The sequence below is a fragment of the Betta splendens genome, chromosome 14 (assembly GCF_900634795.4).
Source record: "Betta splendens chromosome 14, fBetSpl5.4, whole genome shotgun sequence".
Classification (NCBI taxonomy): domain Eukaryota; kingdom Metazoa; phylum Chordata; class Actinopteri; order Anabantiformes; family Osphronemidae; genus Betta; species Betta splendens.
In genome coordinates this window covers 6,796,852-6,819,981 of record NC_040894.2, presented here as the reverse complement: position 1 = coordinate 6,819,981, position 23,130 = coordinate 6,796,852, and the positions used below count along the sequence as shown (strand labels likewise).

The following is a 23,130-nucleotide window of genomic DNA, read 5'->3' as shown; positions in this document are numbered from 1 at the left end:
AACTTGTGTGAACTTGCGGAGGCTGAGAGAGGCCGGCGACTAATGAAAAGCTAATGGTTATGATGAGCCGGCACAGCTGCCAAACGGAGAGCGGCGGCGGCATTAAAATACGGAGCCCGAGCCCTTGAGCTGCGTGTGCCTGTTCTGGCTGAAGGTGTGTGGGGGGGGGCGGCTTTAGCTGAAAGTCAATTGCTTTCACAAATCATGGATGAGTGGTCACTGCACTGAGCGCAGGTTAGCGTGGCGAATGGAAACACCTCGACGGGACTTCAGAATTTTTTATCTGTCAAAGAAATAAATGGGAGCGATGGGGAAGATGCCGCACGGGCCTCAAACTTGGAGCTGAATGCAAATGAGACACTTGTGAGCAAAATGTGATTTGGGTAATGCTTTCGGTGAGTCTGTCCGGGGAGAATTTGTTTATCCGAGTGGAAATGAAAAGATCACATGGTCGGGAAAAGAGGAACACGGTGTGACTCCATCTTCGGAGTCGCCCGTCACATTTTCTGACCCCGGTGTCTTTTGAGCCAAGACCGTGTCCAATCTGGTGATTTGTGAATTGCCTTAAAGCAAAAAAGCAGACAAACAAAAGACCAAATATGTTAATAATCCATCTTTGTTTCGTGTTTCATGAAAATGACATGATCAATAATCTCCGATGGCCATTTGTCTCTGACATCAACCTCCTCCAATCATCATCCAGCTGCTTAGAAGTCAGCGCTGTGATCAAAATACGCAACGACTGTGCAAGAATCAAACTTATTCTATTAGTTTCTGTCGTTAATAATTTGTTAATAGGGACAGAGTTGTCTCTGTTCAGTCACTCAGTGATCTTTAACATCTTCTTATTAATGATGGATGAAATACCTGACTGTAGGCGTTTTTATTATGTGCTGTTCCACCTACAGCCTTTCAGTGTTTGGTTGTTTAATGTGAACAGCTGAGATATTAAGTGACGAGGAGTCTGAAAACTATCGTTTTATGATGTGTTCATGACCTCACTGAGCTGCTGGTTGAGGAGGGGGCGTATTAAATAAACTCCTGTGTGTTTAAAATGGTCCCACCTTCTAACCCACGTTCACCTGCTCACTGGCTTCGCGGCTGCAGAACATTACAGTAGAAAGCTCCTGAATTCAGCTTCAGATGTCGTCTAAATGTGCAGTGGCTGCGGTACAAAGACGTCAGTTTGATTTCACAGAAAGTGTTAGCGAGCACTGTGACCTGGAACAGTCCCAGCCTCCTGCTCTCATGTATCACCGCATGTCATCTTCATTCATCTACGTTATTGATTCATCTGTGGAATTGCTTCTGCCATGACGCAATGCGAGGAGGAAGTCGGCGGCGCACGGAGGGCGATCACCTCCGACCTCGCCCATAAATCACCTCCTCTAATAAAACTGACCGGGCCCCCGCTCCTCTCTTCTCCCCTGTCGTTTCCCGCAGGGTCAAAGCCAAGAAAGGGGTGAACCTGCTCCAGACCAAGTCCAAGAACGCCCAGTGGAAGGTGGACTGGGAGGTTCAGTCCGGCGCCAAGCATTCCATCACCACCATCGAAGTGAACAAGAACAAAGCGGTGAAACAGGGGTAAGTCAACAGCCCCGAGCCTAAACAAACTGCGTCTGTCTGACCGACTGCTGCAGCTGCTGATTTCTGCCCTCGCTCCTGCAACACACAGACAGCCATATTTGTCTTCCTTAACAATGGACAAAAGGTCTCGGAAAAAGGTTTCCTCGTGCGTAACACTTGTAGTTCCCGCCCTGATTAAAGGCAGCTTTTAAAAGCACACACCATTCTTTGGTAAAGGCCCCGGGACTTATGGGAGATAAAATACAGCTCTGGCCCACAGCAGCGACTAAAGTACCCCGTACTTTATAGTGCAAAGCTAAATGAATGGAGATGGTATCTGCTGGGGCTCAGTGTATCTGCTGGTAATTCAGTCTACATGCAGAGATGAGCTAGATTGTGACAGCCGGCATTAACATACCTTTGAGATGAGATCTTGTCTATGATCAGTAATTATGCCGAGTGTAGCAACACCCAGTGGCTGCTCTGGAGCAGTAATGGAGTCTGGCTGGCTGGATGCTGCAGCAAATGCAATTATATGTTGAAAAAAGGAAGGTATGCTTGTTAAGTTAGGGAAACAAAGCATCATATTAATGCATTTGCCAACCTGCAGAGATGTAAACATCTTGTTCCCTGTCCAGCCAAACTGGTGAAGAACCCATTTACGGTATAAGAACAGAAACCATAGCTTATCCCCACTCATAGTTTTGCTCTTTTGAAGCTTTCTTCCACTAGCAGAAACTAGTAGCAGCTGCCGGCGTTGGCGCCTGCGGGTTGATCGCGTCGCTACTGTACCGTAAGTGTCTCCTTGTGCCTCTCAGCCAGTTCCACCGGGAGACGGCAGCTGAAAATTAGCAGCCATAAATCACGGCATGTGATGCGTTCAATTCATTAAATGCCGCCGCTCGGGGAGTTATGGTGCTTATCATCAGGCCTCGGAGCAACACAAGCAACCGCTGGTCTAAATATGGCCTCCCTGTGGAACCCCCTCTGATGCGGGAGGGGGGCTGAGCGGCAGGACAGGAGGCACCGTGTGGGTTTTTACCTGAGAAGGAAGCCACCCGTTCTCGTCTTATTTACCTCCTAGCGTCTCGGCGGCGGCCGCTCTTGCTATATTTAGTGACCCGTGTCATGTAATCTTTGCCACCCTGTCACAACGTGGGAGATGTCCAGCAGGGGGTCAAGCACGGCCGGAGAAACGGTGTGTCACGCCGCATTCCGTCACGGCCCGACTCCGTTCTGTGAGCACCTGGAGCCACGCGGGCCGAACAATGGGAGCGCGATGATGTAGAGACCGGAGTCACGGAAGAACTGGTGGTTGGGCTCCACGTGAATCGGCACCAACGCTTCGATCCAAATCGGCCCGTTTGTCTCCCAAAGTCGCCAGATTCCAACAAGGTTAAAGTGATAAACCCCAATAAAGCATTTTCCCCAGTAGTCTGTGATGTCACCAGCAATAGGCCCCATAAACGAGCTGGTGCGTTCCACCTGGACACCGGCTTCACCAGAAGAATCCCCTCCGATCCAACGTGAGCTCCGTTTCCTAAAACTCTGATGTTGCTCTCGCTCTCATGCGAGAAGCCAAATTTTCTAATCCTACCGGCAGCGGCTTAAAGCAGATTTTAAACAAAGCCACTCCAGACCAGATTTGAACCACAGGTGGCCGTGTAGGAAACAAAACGCGGATTACTCTGGCAGCGCTGGCATCCGGCGCAACCATTCCCCGCTTCGACTGCAAGGACTTGTTGCCCAAGAGCGGCTGCTTCGAAGCGCTTTCCCCTTTCTTCTCCATCTCCGTGGTTTTGAACCCTGCAGCTCAAGTTAAAGTGCTGAGAACGTCTGACAGATTGTCATGCAAATGCAATATTATGCTTTCATATGTTTTAAATTTCGGCTCCACTTTGATGGTAGCTGCTATTTAGCAGTCAAAGAGTTGGAAAGAGGTGAAAACCGCATTGCTTCTTTACAACGATCCTGATGAAAACACACACCTGCACTTTCTTCATGGTTCACTGTGATTCCATTGAATTCGAGTCTTCCGCTGTCACACGCCTCCTTTTTATTGTTTGAGCTGCTTTGAGTGTTTGGCTGTGAGTCAAACCTTCCCCCTCGCGTTTAAAGGAAGACACTGAGCGTCAGGCTGAGGCTCAGACACTGTACAGTAATGAGTCCAGACGTGGCTCCACTAATTACCCAATAAAATAAACTAATGAAGAGAATTGTAATTATTAAGTTCAACAGATTTTCTTCCTCATAATATCTCTCACACACATTCACAGACACTGTTAAACACTCACTGGTATCATTCTGCATCTCAACGACGAATACATCTGAGCACCGGTTCTGTTGGAACATCTGGTTTTGTTTATTCAAAATTACCTGAGACCGCGGCGTTCTCCCTTCGGGCCCAATCGCTGATCTCCCCACCGCTCTGCTTTCTTTATTCTCCTCTCTGCTTATCTTGGATCCTCTCCTCATCACGCGGGCACTTTAGCCGCCGCCGCAATTATTCCGCATATTTACTCCGCGCGTCTCCGTCTGGAGCGATGGCGAGCTGATAAGCGCCAGCGTGTTGTTGATCGCGGCTGATGAGTTTCAAATGAGCGCCGCTGATACCATCGCCGAACGCCTGGACAACAAAAACAGCAACTGACTATGACAGAATTCCACTGCACATCTGAGTAACACTGAAAGTAGTATATACATGTTTTACCATATTGTCCCTAATGAGAGTATGCTTAAGTTCAAGTACAGATTAGCTGTAGGTCTATAGCGTAAGTGAGGAGAGGGGGAAAGCGAGGACTATTCCCCTCTGTTCACCATCTCTGCTTCTCTGTTGTGCGGGGGCTTTGATCCAATGAACTCTCCCTGTTAATCAGTTCAAACAGACTTCTGATCAAAGAATGAAATACCCCTGAGTTCTGAAAGGCCCCAAGCTACAGCTTTTAAAATATATACTTTGTGCTATACAGACAGAGCATCATTAGCTTAATGGAAACAAGGCTGGACTTTCTTGAGCGATGTTTACTTCCTTTTCTTTTCTCCCCCCGGTTCGAGATCACTTTGTTAAATCCTCCCCACCCACCAATCTTTTCTCTTCAACTCGCATTGGTTCGCTTCTGTTTGCTCAGCGTCAGCGATCTTTTTACATAAACCGCCATCGAAGCTGAGGGGAGTAATTACCGGACAAATATGGCCAATTGATAATTTATACAGAGGAGGAGGATGGAGGAGAGGAAGCCTGGCCAACGTTTCTGAGTGCTGATTATGAAACCTTTTTTTTATTTTTTCCCTTCTCTGAAGCGTTTGGAAGTGGACTCAAGTGACGTTAATTAACTAACACATGCATAATTTAGCATTCTGATGAAAAGGTCACCCTGTAATCCCACAAAGAGGCCGTGAGCATGTGGGAGCACGGACTAGCACAGCGATGAAGACACTGATTAGCTTTAATAAAACCTATTGTAGATGTGGTTTTTCTTAAAATACCGGCGATCACGTGATCAAGAACATTTAGAAAGGTTTCTGCATAAACGCATCTGCTGCTTCCACGTCCACAGTGATACGGTTTCCCTTATTACGTGTGGCTCGGTGAGACCCCTCTGACGCTCCTCCAGCGCTGCACCGACTGACTGTACATGCACTCACTCATGCGGGTCGTATTGATGACAGCCTCGCTGCGGCGCCGACAGACGGGGGTGTTTGTTTTCGCCGAGCGATGTCGAGACAAATAGGCCCAGATCTCATCGCGAGCTTCCTGAGAGGAGCCCATTGTGGGCAGACGTTCGCACAGAGAGAGTTTGATCCAGCTTTCATTAAAAGGCTCTCAGGCCCAACGCCGGGACGACCCCCCCCCTTTTTTCCCAGTTTGGTGAAGGACACCCAGCGAGCGCCTCGATTTCAGCTGAAGGTGACGGTTGGACGGGAGACGGATTCAATTTGCCCCCGTTTGCCGCCGGCGGAGCGCTTTTCACGCCGTTCCGAACATGAGGATTACAAGCCCGTTGAGTGGGGATTTCCATAATGGGAGCGGTTATCGGTATCGGCTACAGTAGCATCTACATGGACGTCAGACAGTCAGCTTGGCATCCAAAGGTTATTGATCGGCCAGAAGCAAATGCAGCCACTTCAATTACTGCTGCTTGAAAGCGGGAGGCAGAACAAAATGAGCCATCTTCTTACACAAGCTGCACATTTAGTGATGTGAGTCTGCCTGCAAAGATTAGGCCAGCGATGGTTTATTGACAATACCTGCACATTGTTTTCGTTCAGACACATCATTGATTATATAAAAGCATATTATATTAAGCTATTAGAAGAAAGAAGCCACGTGTAGGACAATAAAGGGGATGTTGCATCAAGGAGATAATCCAATTCATTGTCCCACATAATGCATTTATCTCCTCTAATTAGTTTTGCCAGATACATTTAGGGCGAATTGCTCTTTGGATTACATTCACAAGAAAAAAAAAACGTGTCCCAAACCAGGAAGTGTGATATATATCTGTGCAGCATGGACGTGTTTGGGAGGAGGATGGTACCTGGCCAACGCAGCTCAAAGGAAACCGCTGAAGCTGATTTTATCGCCATGATGAATATTATTAGGATGTTTGCAAGTGCATCTCAAATAAGCAAATGATCTTTAAGGGTGACAATTTGGAAGCGTCCTCAAACGCCGGCTTCTGATATGGAGAATAATTGCAGCGCAGCATAAGTGATACTTCTAAAATACTCAGCCTGCGTATAAACGTAACATTTCCGATGGCTTGAGAAAAGGAACCGATGACCCCAGACGGGCTGCTGGGCTAAATTTACTTCCCATGCCTGATGCACTGCCTTGCTACATTTTTCTAAGTCATTTCCGCTTCATAAAAGGAATATTTTGTATCCAGGATTCGTGACCAGAGGGGGAAAAAGCTTTCAAAGGATTATGGCACTACAGGATTAAATTTTGGCTGTTTGTCTGTTCCAGCTCCAGTTACCGCCAAATAATTTCCAGATCCAGTTGCGCTGTTCCCTGCTCAGCCATCTGATATGTTCAGTTGCGTTTCAGACCCTAAATATGATTATTTCATGGGTCTTTATTAGACTTTTAATAGACCTCTACCTGCCTGTCAGCATGCTCAACAATGCACACAGGTAAATAAAGTCATAAAAAATGAACTTGAAGGAAAAGGTCAACCTGCAGCATGTTAGATTTTCTATTGCTGGAAATATAGGAAATGTGTTCTGATTTTTTATTTTTTTTTAACACTTATGTCTGGAAAATAAAATTCTATTACTGCTTTATTGTTGATGCCAAAGCCTGGATATTATCAAAGGCGCCTCTACTGCTTATTTTTCACATGGAGCATTGATGTGAGTGGAGCGAGCTGGGAATTCAACGGGGCGTCAGTATTCCACTTGTGAATCATGGGGCAGTAAACAGTACACTGTGACCTTTAAGATCTTTAAGAGCCGTGTTAACCGCCTCGTATCTGTCAGGAATGCTGAGCCCCACCAGCTCCAGTGAAGGAGCTGCTTGGGCCGCTGCTGCTGCAATGACACCATCTGATGGGGCCTTCTCTTTATTGAACACCTCTGACACTTTATGAGCTGCGCTGAACGAATAACATTAACTTTATTTTAAGCTTTTATTCAGAAATCAGCTTATGGGATGTGGATGTATTTGGCTCATGGGTTATTGACGGCAGAACGTCAGGGCTGGAATTTTACCTTCAGAAGAGAAACGTGCCTTCAGATATAGACGCAGAATTAATCCAGTCATCGTAACAGTGTTTCATTGTAAGGGTCATGGGGTCACGGGGTCACTAGTCTCAGGGTTGACATGCAGAAGTGGAAGGAAGGCTGAAAACCCACCTGACACACATTCACAGCTCATCATGTGCCCCTCCAGTGATTCTGTATGTTTTGTGCGTGTGGTTCTGGTTCCGCAGGGACCTGCTGGGCAACGTGGAGGTCATGCAGCTGGATTTCGAGATGGAGAACTTCACCAGCCTCTCGGTGACGAGGAGGATCAACTGGAACATCGACTACAAGGGGCAGAACCCGCCCCCCGACTCGGAGAAGGTGGTGACGGAGCTGACGGTGGTGCAGCGGGACATCCAGGCCATCATCCCTCTGGCCATGGTGAGAGAGAGTCCAGGCAGAATCCATTTGAACTACACGCGATCGTAAAGTTGACGACACGCTTCAGACGCTTCATCAGAGCCGACGTTCTGTCAGTCAACGCCTGTTATTTTTCTAGCTGCGGCGCAACAGCTGGGTGGTCAGGCTTCTCCTGCAGTGTTCCTACAGCGCCATTAGTGAAGGGCTGTTGTTTCCAACAGCTGGCTCACAGAGCAAACGACACATGATGGTTTACGTCCGACGGGATCCAGCCGACGGTACAGAAACAAGTCTCCTAATGTCCCCGACTGTGTGTTTGAGATCCCAGGAAGCCGCAGACGGAGGTGCCCTTCGCTGGTCATCAGCATCAGCCGTAACACAGACCGGCGGAACGTCATTACTAATGCACTTAACGCCTAGTGTCTCTGTAATGATTGGATAATTGTTAAGAAAGTCGACCAATCCCACAACGCTAACACGCCTGTAACTCTTCTAGTCGGGCTCCTCTCCTCACGTCTCGAAGGCGGGGGGGGGGGGGGGGGGGGGGGCACAATTAGCGTGAGTAGTAAACAGATCGCAGGAAACAAAGGGGGGTGAATGAAGCGGGAGGTGCTGAGGACCTGGAGCGACGATAAAGCGTCCGTCCCAGGGAACGCCGAGCATTTAGAGGGTTCGAGACTTTTAGCGCTTTAATCCATATGTTTATCTGATGCGTATCTGCGTAATTACGCGCGTTCTCCGCACCTGAAACGCAATTAAAAATACTGCTGCAGTTATGAGCTTGTGCGCAGCGCATCTGCTGTGTCGCGAGCTTCGCCTCATATCTCTGGTCCTCTTGACATTCGGGATTAGCATGCGGCTTGTACCAGATGTGTTTAGCTGTGCTGCGAAATTAGATTTCTGCCTGTGTGATTTATCTCTAGATGCAGGATGCCAAGAACTACTGGAGTTTTTTTTTTTTTTTTTTACCACTGCTGCACTTCACAGTATCAGGCCTCATTAATACTAGACAGTAAAGTGGGATTGTCATCATGCTTAGCGTTTTTAGTTGACTGCTTCTGAAGGACATTAGACGTCTTTCTTGTTCCTAAACACTCGGTAGGTTTATTTTTAAATGGAACGACAGGAAAATATCTGTAACCACCACAGATTAAACCCAATCATCACTTCAGGGTGTTTCTACACTGTGCAACTTCTCTGAGTGCTTCCAATTAGTCTATTAAGTGTCACTAACATGGGCCAGTGACATAAATAGTCACAATTAACTTCCCAGTCACATTTAATACCGCGTCGGTACGTTTAAAGCTGCCCGGTGCTGTCTGAGTTGCTGAAGTCGGACTGAAGGGGGCGTCCGCTGCGGCGGCCTTGACGCTGACGCCTCATCCGTCCGCCCTTGTGTCGTGATTAATTAGACCATGAATCATATCGAACCCAAACGCTGATGTTCCCGCTCCCCCTCCGGCAGAAGGAGCCACAGTTAAACAACATTAACACCCTTGATCTATGATTGATGAGGTGGGAACGAGGTAGTCGTATCAGCACAAAGACAACAGAGCAACTTTGTCATTATGGCAGGTTGTTAAGTGGCCTAATGGGACAGTGGAGTAAATTATACCTCATAGGTTGATTGAGTTGTGTTGCTAATGTTTGCTTGCTTGGTGTTATCAGGTTATTGTGACATAAACGCTGCCTCACTGTTTAAAACCTCTGTTAAGAAGCCGTGTTAGAGCTGTTGGTTTTAGCAGAACAGTTGCTCTTAACCTCCTGAGCAAAAAGGTGTTTGGAGCAGCGCTTAAGGCTGCTGTAATGTTGCTTGAATAATTTATTGATTATGGCTCATTGTTAAAAGGAAGACGTAGCAGCGGTGGTTGCGGCGGAGAGGGGAGGTCCATAGCCGATGGTACAGTGTACGGGGGGTTTATGGTCAGTTTTGAAATGTGGGCTAATTAGCGAGAGGCCGCGGCCGCTGCCCTCCAATCAGCACAGTCGATACATCCAGCGCAGTTCAAGTGGCGTTTCAAGAAGAAACTAATCAAGTCTGAGGATGAGGTCCTCAAGGACGAATGTGCTGGTTCCGAGGAGGCTCCTCCTTCAGCTGCCCACTGTGAAGCAAGTGTCATTTCGAGCCGAGCAGCAGATGCGGATCAATCAGCACTTTTGGGCCGGTGCCGCTCACCCGCTGACAGCTCGCACAGCGGATCAGCACTTTCCTCAAACTGCTGATGCCGGGAGATGCGACGTGGCTCCGGCTTCAGAAACACAAACACGGTGCGCTTTCGTGTTACAAAGCAACGGCGATGAAGGTCTAGGCCGGAAACCCCCCCCCCCACACACACACACACACACACACACACACGCAGCAGCAGCAGCGTCTGCTCGGGGAATGTGTGGACGATGAAAAGGGAAGAAAGCAACAGCAACGGGAGAGAGAGCAAAGAACAGAGGCTTCATGGTTGGAGGAGCACAGATTGTGTGCCAGCTGCAGTTGACCTGCTGCAGATAACTGATGAATTTACAATGTGAAAGGAGAAACAATTCCACAGTTGTAAGGTTAACTCGACCCTGGGGCTTGTTGCACAGTTTAGGCCACTATTAACACCAAACCACCAAAGGCCCCATTTACAGTACAAGACGTTCTTAGGCCACAGAGAACGTGTGTGTGTGTGTGTGTGTGTGTGTGTGTGTGTGTGTGTGTGTGTGTGTGTGTGTGTGTGTGTGTGTGTGTGTGTGTGTGTGTGTGTGTGTGTGTGTGTGTGTGTGTGTTACTGTACATTAGCCGTCCTTGGCCACAGCAGCCATGAGGAATGACCTAAACCCCACAGCTCGCAGCCACGTGTCGCGTTCGCCGTGTTTATCTTTGTGCATTCGTGAAGATTCGCATGGGGCCAAATGGGTCGTGTTCATTATTCAGGAGACGCTGGGAACGGGAGTAATTGCACTGAGCGTTTAAGTCTCGCATGCTAAGTAACGTTGCCTCGACGCTTGTCAAGCCGGGGTCCCGTGGGCATTCCCAGCAATGGGATGACAATAACCACAAGCAAATGGCTCCCTGGCATCTGTAAACACTGGCGGACAGAAAGAGAATCATTTGTTGGTCTAATAAACCATGCAAACGAGGAGAAGAATCTTTGTAATCCTCAGACGCTTCACATGCTGGTAGTACATCATCTTCCGTTTAAATGAGTTGACGAAATGTCATGAAAACAAGTCAAAATCATCGTCGAGGTGAGAACTCGGCTCATAAATTTCATGGGTTTTGCCAAAATTGCTCTGAAGTGGTTTAGTTTCTGCGGCGTTGAAACAACCCAATTTAGTCCAGTGTAACAATGGAATGAATATTTTGTAATACTATTAAGCGGTGTTTTACTGCTTCATGCGGGGCCTGGTAATTAAGTAAAACGATAGCTGTGTGCACTGGTGATTGATTCTTACTCTGAACCAAATTCAGGTAAACATAATTATTGTTCCCAAAGCAGCACATGTTTAACTGTAAGGTGTCTGCTGTAGTTTAAGACATTCCAGATGCCAACAACTCAGAGATGATGCCTTTCAATTAGACTTCCACCCCAGAGTCTCATCACTGATCCTCAGAGCTCTGCCGGGCTTTGCTTCCCATAAATTAGCCATGTTTCATAAACTCATCTCAACCAGACGTGAAGTTTGGACGAAAATATGTATACGATCGAAAAGATTTTACAGCTCAGAATGAGACTTTTAGAATCATAGAACCGTCCACTTAAGTTATGCTTATTTTCTCTCTCACTGTAAAGATTCTGAATGGTTTTAATTACCATTTCCTCTGTGAATGTGAGAAAATGTGCTGCAGTGGCTGTAATTAAGTAGGTGTTACTGGAATTTATTTTAGGTCTTGTCAAAACCTGCCGGATCACTATTTTCACATATCTGAGTGATTCAGTCCTGGTGCTGTAACATTCTGGCTGAAAGTTAACTCTCACTGTTTCCTGTCACAGTGAAGCTTCAATGATATTATTGATTCTTTAGACCAGAGGCAGAGCTCCTCAGCTTTCTTTATTGAGCCTAAGCAGAGGCTGATTATCCACACTGACCAAACATTAATACAGTGTGTTTTCCCCAAATATGACTCATTACCATAATCATTAAAGTTAAACCTCTAACAAATAGACGCTGTGGAACATCTGGACTATGGTCTTTATTTCTGCCTCGAGAATTAATTTGCGGGCGGTGACAGTCTCGTTATCAGTCCACGCAGGTTTTCTCGCACTGAACTTGTTGCATTTTGCTTTTATCAATAAATCCACTTTTCTACTTCAGTCAAGCGTAGAATGCTTTTTGGCAATATTTCTTTTCAGAGCTTCTGTGTTTCTATTCAGGTTATTATGCAAATTGAGAATATGCATAAAAGAGGAAAAGATTGAACCCACTGTTCCATTTTGGAGGCTGTTTTGCTTCTTTCTCTGTCTTTGTATTTGTAACATTGACCAGTTAAACCATAGAAAAGAGGTCCTTGACCTCAAATAGACGCCCGTAGTAAAATAAATTGAAATGTTTCAACTTGTATCTCTAGTATCTGTGTTCTTCACATCAGTGAGGTTCAGTGTCTTTTCTAAGCACACTTCAGATCTGACTACCTTTTGTTCTTTTCTTAAGGCTCCACATCGTGATGCTTTGGCAACAGTCAATGCTGAATCTGAATAATATTCCCTCTCTAGGAACCGTTGAAGAACCAGAGGGAGGACCAAAGCCTCCCTCTTTACGCTCGACACCCTAATTAAGACTTTAAGAGGAGAATTTAAATATCCTATTTTTGATTTGGGGGAATTTACACCGCCTCATCTCTCCTGGGCTCCCACAAATAAAAAATTAAATAAATTGGTTGCCGCTCGCAGCCTCTGCAAAGAAACAATAGATTGAGTGGAACCTCAGCTGAAGGCCTGGTGTGTATTTTAATTGGCTGCCTGCATTCCAGTGAATTCTTAATAAAAATGCAGATGGGACGACAGTGCCGGCCTTGTTCACGGGTAGTTTCGCAGAATTCAATGAATATTTTTATCTTTGCGAATTTATTTTACAAATTAATTACAGTTTGATCCCGTTTGATATTCTGAGTTCCAACTACTTACAGTATATACTGTAGAAGCAGCGTTAAAGGCGTAATCGGCATGAACACTTAATTGGATCAGTGAAGGCACGAGATATGGAGAAGGAATGCATTGTTTTACTTTTTAATAAGGATTATCACCTCACGTTGGTTACACATGAATGAATGGATTACAAACCCAAAGCTGTGGAGATGCACTTCTATGCAGATTCGGAAATATGAGCAACGGAGAATGTCTCTGTGGTTGATGATTCATTCTAAATAATAAAGAATAGGTTTTGCAGCAAAATTGCTGTATGCAAATGATGTGATAGAACTGCCTGAACGAATGCCTTCAGTCACTTCGGATTGTTATTTTAACACAACAGGATGTAGTCACGCAAGCAGAGTGAGACATCTTTGATGACAGGCATCCATCGCTAATGAGATTCACGCTGCGGCAACACCCATCTGTTCTAAAGTCCAGTTCTGACTCCCGCGCGTGTGTTTCAACCCGAGTTGGAAACGGGCCGTCTCGTGCAACGCTGCAGTAAATGTCATGCGCTTCACGCAGCCCGCGCTCGAACGCGGACGCCGCGGTACACGCTTCCCGCAAACGGCCGAGGTCAAGATTGTTTCTTCTGCCGCGCTTTTATCGCCTTCATCCCAGTTTCAGGCCACTTCCAGTCGGCAATTTGAAATGTCACTTCAAATCGACACTGATGAAATGCAGTGAAAGACGTCTCGGTAAAGTGGGGCTCACCTGGGAAGCAGATGGTAATGGTTTCAAATGGACAGAAGTAATGCTGATGAAATATCAAGGAAAGTTGCTCTGTGGATCTCACTGTTCCATGAATATTATGTCTGTCTCTCTCTTTGAAGGACACTGAGATCATCAACACAGCCATCCTGACTGGACGCACTGTGGCCATCCCCGTCAAGATGGTCTCCATAGAGATGAACGGCGCCGTCACCGACGTCTCGGCTTCCGTGCAGTGCAAGTCGTCCAACGAAGACATCGTTAAGGTACCGCCTCTAAAATCCCCCTCCGCCCAGTTCCACACCCACTCCACACCCACCGTTCGCCCCCACGGCTGCAGGCAGATATGACACCGGTGCCCCAGGGTGCAGAGCAATCGCCGCCCGGTCTCACATGGAGCCCGAGCAGGGAACACAACATCAAATCTACTTTGTTGATTAAATAAATTAATGCAGGAGCACAACAACTTGCAGAGCACATTAGAGGCTGTGATTACACTATTATTATTTTCCCCGGTCAATTACAATCATAATAGATTGCGCTATATGCAGATTGCGTAATCGTATCAGCAGTACAGTGTCGCACTGCTGTTTTGCACTGCTGATCATATTAGGCGTTATATACGGAGCTGTGTGATCTCATTCGTCTTTTAATAATACAATAATAATAACAACCCCACCTTATAGAGCGCCTGTGAGAGCAGATGTTATCAATCCCAAACCAAGGTGCATTTCATTTAAAGTACCAAACGCCAAAGCATTAGAAATCTCCGAGTTGTTTTTATGAACTTTATTTCAGGACGCGGCTTCTTGTTCTTCACTGAAAACCTGTCATTACTCAAAGGTGTGTGATGTGATTCCAAACATTTCAGCTTAATATCTTTTTCTGATGTGAATCCAACTTGTAGATTCAAGAAGCCTTTTGTTCGTTGAATAATAAACTCTATAACGGGAAGTCCGACTCCTCAAGGTCACATGAGGTGGATTTGATGGCAGGTTTTACAGACTGAGACCATGAATCTGAATCAGGCTTAACTGGTTTGAGGACCAGACCAGTATAGCGTGTATTCATACTGGCCTTCTTGTTATGTTCTCACACTTATATACAAATGGATAAACAGAATGAGCCTACGAACCAACGAGAAGCTCCGTGATCTGTGTCGACCCGACATTTTCCACGAGCGCGGTTCTGTTTGTCAGTATTAAGGAGCGGGCGTTGCGTTGGGACGGTCGGCCTCCGCGCGTCTTTTATCATTTTTCATCAGCCGTTAAAGACAAGGCGCTGGGCCATGTGATATTGAGTGGGTCTGCTTCAGTGGGCCCTGCCATTGAACATTCAAGGCTAATTTAAAATGAGCCCTTCAGGCCTCGGAAGTGCACCAGTCATGACGATTCAATAAAACGTCCCCCACAATCCAGAAATAAGAATCACAGTGAGTCCAACTAAGGTGGAACGCTCCGTTTGTTAGTCGTTGCTTTTTATGCCTTCATGGAGTCACGTTCATCGGCTGCCGTCAGATTTCCCTCCTTCAGTGCTGCTTCTTCTGCTTCCTATTCTGAGCAGACGCAGTGAAGCTCTGTGTTTTCTGGTGCTGCAGCACGTCACGTCCTCAGCCTGCAACGCACACGGCACTTAAACTAAAATTATTTTCATGAGGCTTTATTCTCAGCTCATTTGGATATTTGCCAGGCCACCGGCTCCTCTCATTTATTTATTTATTTATTTATTTATTTTATTTATTTATTTATTTATTTATTTAACTCTGAGAGTAAAAATAGGCGCGAGGCTGTCGTTTTTCTTTACGGGAACTTTCATGTATTTCTTTACTTGTTTCTTCTTTTAGAAAGAATGCATCAAGAGCCTTTTGCAGATAAGCCAGTCTGTATGTGTGTGTGTGTGTGTGTGTGTGTGTGTGTGTGTGTGTGTGTGTGTGTGTGTGTGTGTGTGTGTGTGTGTGTGTGTGTGTGTGTGTGTGTGTGTTGCATGTGCAGAAACAATTATAAAGCTTGTAAAAAGTGGGAAGCGACAGAGAAAAGGCCGCTGTGAGCGCGTAAGACGAGGGGGGACCTGACAGCCATCGTACCCCCCCCCCCCCCCCCCCCCCCCCCCCCCCCCTCACCCCCACCACCGCTCATCCTCTCCTCCGGCTCTGTGACTCATGTAACCCATCTAAGGGCAAAGATAAAGCCCGTGTCTGCACGCGCCTCACGCCTCCGGCCCGTGGTCAGCCCCACATACTGTACCTGGCTGAAGGCTCCTTCCCCCATGCTTCACTTCCATATTAGTGTGACACATTTACCTTTAGTGCAACTCTAAATATAGCCGCTGCCAGAAAGGAGCTGTAGTAACATCAGGGACACTCTGTTTCTTTGTCCCAACCACAAAGATGAAGAGTTCTGTAAATAATAATAAATGTCTCAAATATTAGATCCGGTCCAAAAGTCCCAGTTCTCCGGAACAACACACGGCTTTCACACTCAACCTCATTAATCCTACCTACAACAGGATAATGGGGGCCGGCTCATTTAGCTAACAGAGTTAAATGAAGCTATCACAGATTCATCACGCGAAGAAAAGCGTCATACGAATCACAAAGCCGCTCGGCGTTTCGGCAGGTTCGGCAACATCATTTCAAGGACTTGAACCCGGAATAAGCGCGGTTTCTGTTGGGAAACGCGTCGCGAGCGGCTCCGCTTTCTCTGCCGCGCCAATTATTCCGTTTGACATTGAAACGTGGGAGAGGAAATAATTTGTCTTGCAGGAGTTTGTTTGATCCGCGGGGAAATGCGGAGTGTCGGAGCAGCGCACTAACTGGCTCCTGCAGATCTAACAGCAGAACAGGAGCAGCGGTGTTTGTCTAATCTTGGCTTACTTTCACTTCCACGCGGCCCGGCTCGCTGTTAATTTGTCTGCTTCTGGGATAATTACCACTCCAGCATGGAAAATATTTGTGTACGCCGTGTGCGTCTAGTTGTGTTTATTTTTGTCCGCCGCCGCCGCCTTCTGTGAAGTCGTCTCCCGTTTGAATTTGGGGGGTGACTCCGCTTCTCGTAACCGTAGCAACGGGCCTTCCACTCCAGCCGGTGACACGCGCATCTCTGTCTCTTGACCTTTGACATTTCCAACATGTGCGGCCCTAAATGCCCGTCCACCTACAGCTCGTGACCCCGCACTGAAGTTGGAACTGGATCAATAGTTTTATTTATTGAAAAATAGTTTGTAGTGGACGTTTTAGGCGTGTGTGTGTGTGTGTGTGTGTGTGTGTGTGTGTGTGTGTGTGTGTGTGTGTGTGTGTGTGTGTGTGTGTGTGTGTGTGTGTGTGTGTGTGTGTGTGTGTGTGTGTAATCCTTTCTCACTCCTCATGGAGTACAAAGACAGCGGCTGGCTCACCGGGCTCACCGGTGAGGCCTTAGGTCCTTCTCTTGCACACACTGTCTTCTCTTCTTGACTTTTTCCTGCTGTTTTGCCAACGACAAGAGAGCGGCCCTTTGTTGCCGCTGTCAGGAGCCAACCATTCTGTGAGGACGCTGGAGCTTTTGACTGCAATGAGCTTAGAGGCGGCTGCATGTCTTCATACAGTGGATGCAGTGGAGTGTGGTGCATGTAGTCAACTAAAAGGCAGCTTTCAGATTTCTTTATCGCGCACATCCCCCCGTTTTAGCGAAGGTTAAATATTACATCATGTGTAAATAATGAGCTGCAATTCAGCAAAATGAAAACTGTCATAAGACGTGCTCTCATGTGACTGTGCAGTAACAGCGATGCTGCTCACATCATCATCGAATGACATCTAGGCTTTAGAGCTCATCTGAAGGACAGCAGCTACAGAAATCGTTTGGGAAATTAATTCGCTTAATGTTATGGAATGAATGTGTGAGAGGCCCACTGGTGTTTTCACCTTTATTAGCCCCGCGTCACGTGACCGCGCGGCGCTCGCGCTCGTCTCGGTGATGCGTCTCCGCCCGGGCAATCTGCTGGTGCCGCACGGCGCGTCAGCATTAGCCATTAGCCATTAGCCCCCCCCCCCCCTCACCGAACCCCACAGGGGCCCACTGATACCCACGGCCGCAAACCGCTTTTGACTCGCAATTAGCCGCCCGTGTTGATTAGCGGCGGCGTGCACACATGCAGCGGTACAGCGGCGAGGTGTCCAGTGCCCTGCACGCGCCGCCGCGAGCCGGGCCGCGATCAATCAGCTGGGCTCGGGTCGTTGTGCTGAGTTATTTCTTAACGGACAGAACAATAACGCAGTGTGGTAGCAACATAAGGTCAAATCCAGCAGAATCACATTAACTGAAGCAGAGGGGAAGACTGTCATCTTAAGAAGGCCCTCCACCCCCCCACCCCCAGTCCGGTCCGTCTGCATGGAGGGGAATTATATTACCGACCTCTTCCCAGTTATGATGAATCCCCAGCCCTGAGAAAACTGGCCAGCCCGACCTCCATTTGCGGGAGATTAGATCCTCTGATTACAATGCCAGCTACCTCCCACCACTAGATAAATCTTCAACGGGAGCCCAAAAGCAAAGCCCTCCAGATCCATTGCAGTTAATAATTTAGTGTTAGGCAGGACAAGTATTTATGGTAATTCAAATCGAACTGGAGATTTTTGACTGGGCGGCAAAGCTAAAGAATGTCGTAAAGTTAAAAATGGCATTTGCTGAGAATTAAATTTAGATTTTTTTTCTTTATTCAATTCATGGACTGTCACTGCCGTGTCAGGAATGATATCGCGTTACATTAATGCCGCACGAGGGGGGAATGAGTGAAGATGTTTATTAATGACACGTTGGTGCTATGATGTGATATGTGACCCGCCGTCAGCCTTCATATTATCGTAATTGTGTTTGACCAAAAGCTTTTGTTGTCTCACTGTATGGCGCGGGTCTAATTGTTCATAGATCACGGCGGTGGTTGGAATGCCTAATTTGGACTGAGCCTGTTTAACAAAGGCCGAGTTACTCGGGAGAACAGACACGACTGCATAAAAGATGCAGATCAGAGCAGAGGGCGAGCCTTGTTTGCAGCTGTGGTTCCCAGCACTGGGCCATTAAGAGCGGAGGGTCCGCAGGCGTTCGCTCCCACCAAAGGCAGATCCTCTGTACTTTTATGTCCATCTACCTTTGTTCATACATAAATACTGTAAACAGCATATCAGCCTTTTACTGATCCAAGGTGGATTTGGGAAATTTGACTGAAGTGAAATGTTAGACATTGTTTATTTGTGCTGAACTTTCCCAGCAGATTCAGCCCCTTTCTGTGTGTTTGCTCAACCTTGTATCAACCTTGAGATTCCATACGCCCTCCACATCATCACACCTCACCTTCATCCTCCATCACCCAGCTGACCATTATATTATATATATATATATATATATATATATGTAGACGGCCTCTGACTCGTGGCCCTGATGTGTCCTAGGTGTCCATGAATTGCGACTACGTGTTTGTCAACGGCAAGGAGACGCGCGGCTCCATGAACGCCAGGGTGATCTTCAGCTACGAGCACCTGAGCTCGCCGCTGGAGCTCACCGTGTGGGTGCCCAAGCTGCCTCTGCAGGTGGAGCTCTCCGACAGCAACCTGAGCTTCATCAAAGGCTGGCGCGTGCCCATCCTGCCCGACCGAAGGTGAGCCTCGGCAGCTTTTGTTGTCCTTCCAGCGTGTGGTGTTAAATGAACGCAACGACCCATTCGGCGGCCGATCAATAGAGAAGAAAGGTCCGGGTCTAAATAAATACATACTGTAGCTTTGTTTAATGTGAATGTGACCTGAGTCGATGTTATAGTTCTAAAACACTTTGCTCTATTTTCCCTTCTCATCTGTAGCAGGAGGCGTTGAGCACAGAAATCCTTGTCTTGCCTTATTTTCTTTTGTGCGCGATTACCAGAGGACTCATTATCCAAAGAGCACGGAGACCCGCAGTCTGAAGCATGAGAAACTAAAGAGCAGCTCCGTCTTCTCTCGGTAACATTAAGAGCAAACCCATCCACATGGTTGTCATGAAAGCGTCAGACGGATCGGAACCTTTTTTCGTACTTGCGCTTGACTTTGAGCAACTGGAAGGATTTTCCCGGCAAGAGATTTAGAAGCAGGTCATTTCGGCTTTAAATTCAAAATTTAGCAACTCTGCTGTGGTATTTGCACTTATTTTTATGTTCCTACTTCTTGTGATACTTTTATGTCCTGATATATCTGTCACTGTGGGGAATCAAGGCCAATTGTGTGACCTTCATGTCAATATTACAGAAGCTTTTTTGATGAAAGGAGAAACCCAGCAGGCAATAAAAAATGAATGAGCTGTTTCCTACGAGCGTTAAAAATATAAAACCTTTAGATGCGTCAAAAAAAAAAAAAAGAGGCACCAGTGGGAAATTAAGGCTGATGGAGGTGGACCCTGATAAAGAAATGCGATCTTAGGTTGAGCAACCCGGGCTCATTAAGGGATTCCGGTATTCTCGTCATGCTTGGAGCAGTAACAAACAGGCCCACAACCCTTCATTTAGGAAATGTTTAATGGGAGCATTAACACTCATGCGGGTGGCTGCTGTCGCCGCTGCTGGAGTACATCACCGCAGACCAAATCCATTTCCTCCCAACCTGAATACAAATGGCGTGTTTAAGGACGTGTTTGAGGAATAGAGGTATTTCAAATGACCTAGACTGCTTGGAAAACATCTTGCGTAGCCTAATTCTTCAAAGATCCCCGATGGGCCATAATGGGCCGTGTATGGTATATTATTTCAATGTGCAGAATGTGCCTTAAATCCCACTTTAGTGCTATTCATTCATTGCTGTTTGTAAAAGAACCATGCATGCGGCCATTTGGTTTTGCTGAGAATATATAAAACCTTTTTTCTTTTTTTTTAATGGCCTCTTCTCAAAGGGTCTGTGATGTTTGTGCTGTTTTGTCTTCGCTAAACTTAATAAATAACCCACTCAGCAAAGATTTAAGCTGCTGCTCATCCTTGCCTTCGGTGGGAACATCTGTTACAGCGCTCTGCCTCTCCTGAACGACCTTTGACCTCCCCTCGCCTCCTCAGCCCTTTTATTCCCCCCCTCTGTCGCAGCCGCTCCGTCCCACATTCCTTCAGTGGTGCAAAGTGACACGCTTCGAACCCCTAATGCCCAGCGAGGCCCCTGCAGTGGGCCCTTCGCTACAGTGCGGCAGAATTGCTCACTGGCTGCATTATCCAGTAACATGCTGCAAAATAAAAGGGGGGGGGGGAGTAATCGGGCAGGCACCCAGGCTTCAGCTTGTACGGCTGTTTCAGAGAGGCTAATAAGAACAGACAATATTCTTCTGGGGCAGGAAAGAAAAAAGGAAGCAAAGCTTATTTTCAGGTAGAGACTGAGGAAGGTAAACTTTCTCTGACCTGAGCCAAGAGTTGTGGAACTCCTTGACAGAGTCCTACAGTCTCGTTGGGTTTTTCCTCTCCCTTTTCCTGAATGAGCGGCTGAGTCCGCTGCCTCGTCGCAGAATTCAAATAAATTAGGCATAGAAACGATGATTCTGCAGTTACCGCCAATGACCTGTGGGAATGCTGGTCTGAGAGGCCGGTTGAATTCTGGCTCAGACCCGGGTGCAAAGGCACACACGACAAGGAATTCACCTGTGGATGGAGCCTAATCCAAGCCTTCGTGTGAGCGCTCAGCCCCGTAATCGGACCCGCTCGTGAATCGGCGGCTCAGATATACATGCACTGCGTCAGCCCCGCTCCCGTTGCTGAATCCCAAGTCGCCGAGATGCTCGAGTTAAGCAACGATTAAGCGCAGAAGTGCTTTGTAAGGAGTCGCTGGCAGCCTGTCAGGCCTGCTGAGAAAAGTTGGGTAACTAATACATCTTGCTGTAGAGCAGCTTGTGCTCGGTGGGGAGAGCACCTGGCATGTTTAACCCCGCTGCCCAGGGCTCCGGCGCAGGAGAGACAGGCATCCGTCCAAAACGCTGCTTTTTACCACTCATCTCTGCGCGCGCTGGCGCCGAGGACTGCTTTTTTTTCCTTTTTTACCCCCATTCCGTAACCACGACATCAGAACGGATAATGTAATGGATTTGTGTGGAGTTGTGCCGAGTTTCTCATCAGTGTTATGATGTCAAATTAGCAAACGGGTGGAGATCCTTAAGAACAGAAGGCACAAATTGAGACGTAGCGTTTCGCCGCGGCGCCGAGCGTAATTTAGCAGCAGCTGCTCAATTTGAACCGGCCTCAACTTATAATTGGTGATGGCTTTTTGGGTTCTAGTGCTGATTCTGGTCAAATTCTGGCCACTTAGTTAAGCTGCTTTCCGTACACTCGCCCCCAACACATTCCCCATGGGCCTAAAGATTAAACTCCTGGTACTGAATGTTTTATCAGCCCTGCTTGTTTCTTCCCAAGGAGCACTAGAGACAGCGACGCCGAGGAGGAGGACGATGAGCGCCGGGTGAGTCGCGGCTGCACCCTGCAGTACCAGCGGGCTTTGGTCAAGGTGCTGACCCAGTTCCACACCACCTCTACAGAGGGAACGGACCAGGTCATCACAATGCTGGGGCCCGACTGGCAGGTGGACGTCACCGACCTGGTCCAGGACTCCCTGAAGGTGGCCGACCCCAGGATAGCAGAGCTGGTGGACAGAACCGTCCTGGTGGGCCTGGAGCTGGGCTCCACCACGCTGAAGGTAAACCCGCTTCCGTCACGTCGGCGCTGAGGGTTCACAGAGAAAATGTTTGAGCGAGGAATCGCTCTTTGCGTCCGTCGTTGCTTTTTTTTCCGCTAAATGTGTTCATCTCGGCTCAAATAGTTCTCGCCCTGCTCAGCAATTGGCTGCCTGGCGTAATAAATACACAATCATGCATCAGCCATCTTCAGAAGTCCTTATTAAGGCAGCTCCGTCTCCCGCGCGGTGATTTACAGAGGCGTTGCTGGTCATTTACAGCGCGGACACTGAGAGACATAACGGTTGGGTGAAAGTTTTGACGACCATGAAGGATCACAGTTTCTGGCTGTCAGGAGGCAGAATAGTTGCCTGATGGATGCATCTGATGATGGTGAAATAGGGAGGCGAGATAGAAGTCGCCGATCCATCATTTTAACTGAGCAATGGATCATTTGTAATCGGTGGCAGGGTATGAATAATTATACATCAATTTACCGCCAGATGTAAGTTGCCACGTTGACTCGTAGATAAATAAGGTGCTCAGAAAGGATTTCATCCCTCAAAACAGGCCTAAAAGATGCGGTGAGTTGGAGCGGCGTGTTGGATTGCAGTCGGATCACCGCATGCTGCTTTTGTCTGCCGGCCTGTAGAACGCGCGGTCCGTCCGTAGCCGAGCCAGCGGAGCTGCGAGGCCGCGCCGCGGTCAAGTGGTGCTTGTAGCTGAAGGCCAGGATTTCACAGCCATTCCTCCAGTAGGTAGTTTTCTTACGTGGAGTTCCCGCCGCCCCCGGAGTTGTGCTGCTAGGACGGCTAATACAGTTAAGGAGGGTTTGTGTGTCTTCACAGGTTGGATGTCATTCCCCATTCACGCGGTGGTGTCAACGCTCCCTGCGGGGCGTCGTTACGCTTGAGTCAGATGATCGGCGGCCACCGAGACCAAATTAAAACCCCAGTTAGCGCCGAATTACAAATCCTTCCCTGTAGGTGTGAACGAACGGTGAAAGG

The 23,130-nt window shown here is 47.5% G+C and overlaps 2 protein-coding genes across 4 annotated transcripts in view; both read left to right on the top strand.

The window, feature by feature from the left end:
• The window catches only part of gtf2ird1 (GTF2I repeat domain containing 1), a 189,613-nt gene extending 189,300 nt beyond the window's left edge, over nt 1–313 (top strand). Inside the window, exon 22 of the mRNA XM_055502081.1 lies at nt 255–313. Coding sequence (XP_055358056.1) covers nt 255–298 — 44 coding nt within the window. The 3' untranslated portion in view covers nt 299–313. The remainder of the gene's footprint in view (nt 1–254) is intronic.
• The window catches only part of tmem132e (transmembrane protein 132E), a 182,369-nt gene that overhangs the window by 146,471 nt on the left and 12,768 nt on the right, over nt 1–23,130 (top strand). For all 3 annotated transcript variants that reach the window (XM_029174630.3, XM_029174631.3, XM_029174629.3), the window contains exons 3-7: nt 1,444–1,584; nt 7,500–7,692; nt 13,613–13,756; nt 18,913–19,118; nt 21,867–22,146. In XM_029174630.3, the coding sequence (XP_029030463.1) occupies nt 1,444–1,584; nt 7,500–7,692; nt 13,613–13,756; nt 18,913–19,118; nt 21,867–22,146 (964 nt within the window). The remainder of the gene's footprint in view (nt 1–1,443; nt 1,585–7,499; nt 7,693–13,612; nt 13,757–18,912; nt 19,119–21,866; nt 22,147–23,130) is intronic.